The sequence below is a fragment of the Petromyzon marinus genome, unplaced genomic scaffold, assembly GCF_048934315.1.
Source record: "Petromyzon marinus isolate PM22_M1 ecotype Great Lakes invasive population unplaced genomic scaffold, UKy_Petmar_22M1.pri1.0 PM_G_Scaffold_4, whole genome shotgun sequence".
Classification (NCBI taxonomy): Eukaryota; Metazoa; Chordata; class Hyperoartia; order Petromyzontiformes; family Petromyzontidae; genus Petromyzon; species Petromyzon marinus.
In genome coordinates this window covers 1,491,457-1,497,500 of record NW_027422983.1, presented here as the reverse complement: position 1 = coordinate 1,497,500, position 6,044 = coordinate 1,491,457, and the positions used below count along the sequence as shown (strand labels likewise).

At 53.7% G+C, this 6,044-nt stretch overlaps 1 protein-coding gene across 1 annotated transcript in view; it reads left to right on the top strand.

The window, feature by feature from the left end:
- Nucleotides 1–4,055, top strand: part of LOC142916553 (protein phosphatase 1D-like) — a 14,375-nt gene extending 10,320 nt beyond the window's left edge. Inside the window, exon 4 of the mRNA XM_076061675.1 lies at nucleotides 4,050–4,055. Coding sequence (XP_075917790.1) covers nucleotides 4,050–4,055 — 6 coding nt within the window. The remainder of the gene's footprint in view (nucleotides 1–4,049) is intronic.
- The last annotated feature ends 1,989 nt before the right edge of the window (nucleotides 4,056–6,044 follow it).

Here is a 6,044-nt window from a genome sequence, read left to right as displayed (position 1 = left end):
GTCTATGGGTCTCTGTGTGTGGTGAGTCTATGGGTCTCTGTGTGTGGTGAGTCTATGGGTCTCTATGTGTGGTGAGTCTATGGGTCTCTATGTGTGGTGAGTCTATGGGTCTCTGTGTGTGGTGAGTCTATGGGTCTCTGTGTGTGGTGAGTCTATGGGTCTCTGTGTGTGGTGAGTCTATGGGTCTCTATGTGTGGTGAGTCTATGGGTCTCTGTGTGTGGTGAGTCTATGGGTCTCTGTGTGTGGTGAGTCTATGGGTCTCTGTGTGTGGTGAGTCTATGGGTTTCTGTGTGTGGTGAGTCTATGGGTCTCTGTGTGTGGTGAGTCTATGGGTCTCTATGTGTGGTGAGTCTATGGGTCTCTGTGTGTGGTGAGTCTATGAGTCTCTGTGTGGTGAGTCTATGGGTCTCTGTGTGAGTCTATGGGTCTCTGTGTGTGGTGAGTCTATGGGGCTCTGTGTGTGGTGAGTCTATGGGTCTCTGTGTGTGGTGAGTCTATGGGTCTCTGTGTGTGGTGAGTCTATGGGTCTCTGTGTGTGGTGAGTCTATGGGTCTCTATGTGGTGAGTCTATGGGTCTCTGTGTGTGGTGAGTCTATGGGTCTCTGTGTGTGGTGAGTCTATGGGTTTCTGTGTGTGGTGAGTCTATGGGTCTCTGTATGTGGTGAGTCTATGGGTCTCTGTGTGTGGTGAGTCTATGGGTCTCTATGTGGTGAGTCTATGGGTCTCTGTGTGTGGTGAGTCTATGGGTCTCTGTGTGTGGTGAGTCTATGGGTCTCTATGTGGTGAGTCTATGGGTCTCTGTGTGTGGTGAGTCTGTGGGTCTCTGTGTGTGGTGAGTCTATGAGTCTCTGTGTGTGGTGAGTCTATGGGTCTCTGTGTGTGATGAGTCTATGGGTCTCTGTGTGGTGAGTCTGTGGGTCTCTGTGTGGTGAGTCTATGGGTCTCTGTGTGTGGTGAGTCTATGGGTCTCTATGTGTGGTGAGTCTATGAGTCTCTGTGTGTGGTGAGTCTGTGGTTCTCTGTGTGTGGTGAGTCTATGGGTCTCTGTGTGTGGTGAGTCTATGCGTCTCTATGTGTGGTGAGTCTATGGGACTCTATGTGTGGTGAGTCTATGGGTCTCTGTGTGTGGTGAGTCTATGGGTCTCTGTGTGTGGTGAGTCTATGGGTCTCTATGTGTGGTGAGTCTATGAGTCTCTATGTGTGGTGAGTCTATGGGTCTCTATGTGTGGTGAGTCTATGGGTCTCTGTGTGTGGTGAGTCTATGGGTCTCTATGTGGTGAGTCTATGGGTCTCTGTGTGTGGTGAGTCTATGGGTCTTTGTGTGTGGTGAGTCTATGGGTCTCTGTGTGTGGTGAGTCTATGGGTCTCTGTGTGTGGTGAGTCTATGGGTCTCTATGTGTGGTGAGTCTATGGGTCTCTGTGTGTGGTGAGTCTATGAGTCTCTGTGTGGTGAGTCTATGGGTCTCTGTGTGAGTCTATGGGTCTCTGTGTGTGGTGAGTCTATGGGTCTCTGTGTGTGGTGAGTCTATGGGTCTCTGTGTGTGGTGAGTCTATGGGTCTCTGTGTGTGGTGAGTCTATGGGTCTCTGTGTGTGGTGAGTCTATGGGTCTCTGTGTGTGGTGAGTCTATGGGTTTCTGTGTGTGGTGAGTCTATGGGTCTCTGTATGTGGTGAGTCTATGGGTCTCTGTGTGTGGTGAGTCTATGGGTCTCTATGTGGTGAGTCTATGGGTCTCTGTGTGTGGTGAGTCTATGGGTCTCTGTGTGTGGTGAGTCTATGGGTCTCTATGTGGTGAGTCTATGGGTCTCTGTGTGGGTAACTCCCCACCCCCTCCCTTCCCAGGGCTGCAGCCAGGAGGAGATTCCCAGCAAGCGCAGCCGCAGGAGCGGTCCTCACGAGGGCACCGCCTCAGACTGGCGCCTCAGACTGGCACCTCAGACTGGCACCTCAGACTGGCGCCTCAGACTAGCGCCTGAGACTAGTGGGGACCCTGGTAGTGGGACCCTGGTAGGGGGACCCTGGTAGAGGGACCCTGGTAGAGGGACCCTGGTAGTGGGACCCTGGTAGAGGGACCCTGGTAGAGGGACCCCCCGGTAGAGGGACCCTGATAGAGGGACCCTAGTAGAGGGACCCTGGTAGAGGGACCCTGGGACCCTGGTAAAGGGACCCTGGTAGAGGGACCCTGGTAGAGGGACCCTGGTAGAGGGACCCTGGTAGTGGGACCCTGGTAGAGGGACCCTGGTAGAGGGACCCTGGTAGAGGGACCCTGGTAGTGGGACCCTGGTAGTGGGACCATGGTAGAGGGACCCTGGTAGAGGGACCCTGGTAGAGGGACCCCCCCGTAGAGGGACCCTGGTAGAGGGACCCTGGTAGAGGGACCCCGGTAGTGGGACCCTGGTAGAGGGACCCTGGTAGTGGGACCCTGGTAGAGGGACCCTGGTAGAGGGACCCTGGTAGAGGGACCCTGGTAGAGGGACCCCCCGGTAGAGGGACCCTGGTAGAGGGACCCTGGGACCCTGGTAGAGGCACCCCGGTAGAGCGACCCTGGTAGAGGGACCCCGGTAGAGGGACCCTGGTAGAGGGACCCTGGTAGTGGGACCCTGGTAGAGGGACCCTGGTAGAGGGACCCTGGTAGAGGGACCCCCCGGTAGAGGGACCCTGGTAGAGGGACCCTGGTAGAGGGACCCCGGTAGTGGGACCCTGGTAGAGGGACCCTGGTAGAGGGACCCTGGTAGAGGGACCCCGGTAGTGGGACCCTGGTAGTGGGACCCTGGTAGAGGGACTCTGGTAGTGGGACCCTGGGACCCTGGTAAAGGGACCCTGGGACCCTGGTAGAGGGACCCTGGTAGAGGGACCCTGGCAGAGGGACCCTGGTAGAGGGACCCTGGTAGAGGGACCCCGGTAGAGGGACCCTGGTAGTGGGACCCTGGTAGAGGGACCCTGGTAGAGGGACCCTGGTATAGGGACCCCGGTAGAGGGACCCCGGTAGAGGGACCCCGGTAGTGGGACCCTGGTAGAGGGACCCCGGTAGAGGGACCCCGGTAGTGGGACCCCGGTAAAGGGACCCCGGTAGAGGGATCCCGGTAGAGGGACCCGGTAGAGGGACCCCGGTAGAGGGACCCTGGTAGAGGGACCCTGGTAGTGGGACCCTGGTAGAGGGACCCTGGTAGAGGGACCCTGGTAGAGGGACCCCCTCGTCCGCGTGCCGCTGTCGTCACGTCCCGGTCGTTGGCGGCGATGGCGACGACGTCGCGAGTGAAGGTTTTGTTTTTGGCGTGAGGGAGAGCTGCCCAGGTCCTGGGGGGCTGTCCCCCCCCCCTCCTCCCCCCCCCCCCCCCGGTTGTCGTAGCCCCCCACGAAACTCTTTAGTCAGACGCGGCGGCGGTGTGGACGACGACGGTGGCGAAGGTGGCGAAGGTGGCGAAGGTGGCGAAGGTGATCCACGCGAACACGGAGGAGGGCGATGATGGGTGGCGGCGGCGTCTCTCTCCAGGGCGATGTCTCTCTCTGGGCGTGCGATCCGCATGGCTAGCGCATCGATGTTAGGGGTTTGATTGGCGTGTGTGTCTGTGTGTCTGTGTGTGTGTGTGTCACTGTGTGTGTGTCTATGTGTCTGTGTGTGTGTCTGTGTGTGTGTGTCTGTGTGTGTGTCTGTGTGTGTGTCTGTGTGTGTGTGTCTGTGTGTGTCTGTGTGTGTGTCTGTGTGTGTGTGTCTGTGTGTGTCTGTGTGTGTGTCTGTGTGTGTGTTTGTGTCTGTGTCTGTGTGTGTCTGTGTGTCTGTGTGTGTGTATGTGTGTGTGTGTATGTGTCTGTGTGTGTGTCTGTGTGTGTGTCTCTGTGTGTGTCTGTGTGTGTGTGTGTCTGTGTGTGTCTGTGTGTGTGTGTCTGTCTGTGTGTCTGTGTGTGTGTCTGTGTGTGTCTGTGTGTGTCACTGTGTGTCTGTGTGTGTGTCTGTGCGTACGCTTGTTTGTTAATTGTTTTAAATAAGTATTAAATAGTTGTTGACGATTTTGCGGCGTTTGAAATTGTTCTATTGTTTGGGCTGCCAGAATTGAGGCCCATTTTGCTTAGTCGTAACGTGTATAAGTTAGACCTTACGTATCGCTTAATTGATGAATGATTGTGAGCGTTATCGGTTCTAGTTAACGTAAGCTCTGCAGTGATTCTCATAGTGCTAAGATATTCGTATTGTCCATCTCAGTCACAGCGGGGCTGTTTAATGCTTATCATAGACGTGATAAGTCCGGCAATACAAATGATAGCCAGGATAAGATTTAGACTTTGAATCCTAGTCTGGATAGGTTGTATAATGAATATCGTAGATAGGATGAGTATAGTAATACAAATGATAGCTGAAACGTGTGTTAAGGGGCCGTCCATAAATGACGTAACGCAGCTGGGGGGGGGGGGTGGGGGAGGGGTCAGACATTTGTGACGATGTGTGACGAGGTGGGGGGGGGGTGTTTGAGAAATGTGACGTCACGTCAAAATGCGCAACTTTAAATAAACACGTCCTGCTGAATTAAAGAGTAAATAGACTTCTTAATAAACGTTTCCTGATGACAGTGAGCACACACCCGGCATGCACGTGACTTGACACACACGACAGTCAGTGTGTGTGTACGTGTGTGTGTGTACGTTTGTGTGTACGTGTGTGTGTGTACGTTTGTGTGTGTGTGCACGTGTGTACGTTTGTGTATACGTGTGTGTGTGTGCGCGTGTGTGTGTACGTGTGTGTGTGCGCGTGTGTGTGTACGTGTGCGGGTGTACGTGTGTGTGTACGTGTGTGTACGTGTGTGTGTGCGCGTGTGTGTACGCATGATGATGCGTAGGCCAATGTACCTGGGGAGCGGTGGCGCAGTGGTTAGCGCACTGCCCATACGAACCCGGTGCCACCGAATCCCGCTTCCCACTTCACGACGGACTCGCGCATCAGTGGCGATCGTGTGGACCGGCGGTAAACTCCCCTAGGTCGGCTCAGACTTAAACGAGCACCTGGGGTAGCGATCTGTGAACAACATCATCAGCAGCAGCATTCGTGGGAGAGACAAAAATGGCCGCTGAGGAAGCTGCCACCTCACCCATCCCCCTCGTGTGTCGTCACGACCTTGGTAGCACTTGCCCCAAGGGTCTGTGCAAGCTATACGGGAACATTTGTCTTTGTGTGTGCTGCTACGTGAGATTAAAGTTATTATTATAATGAGATGTCTGTGTGTGTGTGTGACTATAACCTTTGTGTGTGCTGCTACGTGAGATGTATTATTATAATGAGATGTCTGTGTGTGTGTGTGACTATAACCTTTGTCTTTGTGTGTGCTGCTACGTGAGATGAAAGTATTATTATAATGACATGTCTGTGTCTGTGTGTGACTATTACCTTTGTCTTTGTGTGTGCTGCTACGTGAGATGTATTATTATTATGAGATGTCTATGTCTGTGTGTCTGTGACTATAACCTTTGTCTTTGTGTGTGCTGCTACGTGAGATGAAAGTATTATTATAATGAGATGTCTGTGTGTGTGTGTGACTGTAACGAACCAGGAGGCAGGTTCCATGATGAGATGCGTCTCACTGAAAAGGAGCCACTTGTGTCCACCAGGTTCGTAGCGCGGTGCGCTAACCACTGCACCACCGCTCCCCACCAGCGGATGTTCGCTGTCGATTGCGTTCCGTGCAATGCCTCGTCCCCACCACGGCAGCAGCAGCAGCAACAACAAAGGAAAAGATCTCCCGGATAGCCGATACAGACACTTGGGGCAATATCAAAGCATTTTTGTTTCCAAGTGTGGTTAATGCAGAGTTGATGCCTTGTGATGGGGTGTCTGTTGTTTGAACAACGTAACACCGGTATTCTTGCCGGAAAGGGTAAAACCTCTCATTTTTTTGCATAGTGTCGTGCAGAGGGAAACCAGAAAACAAAAACCCACATCATGATGAACACGGATTCCCAATAGAAAGAAATGTGTCGCCATTTCCTGAAGGAGTGCATTATGGTTATCTTGTCTTCGATCACCACCGAAGACAAATGTGACATTCCGAAAGCAG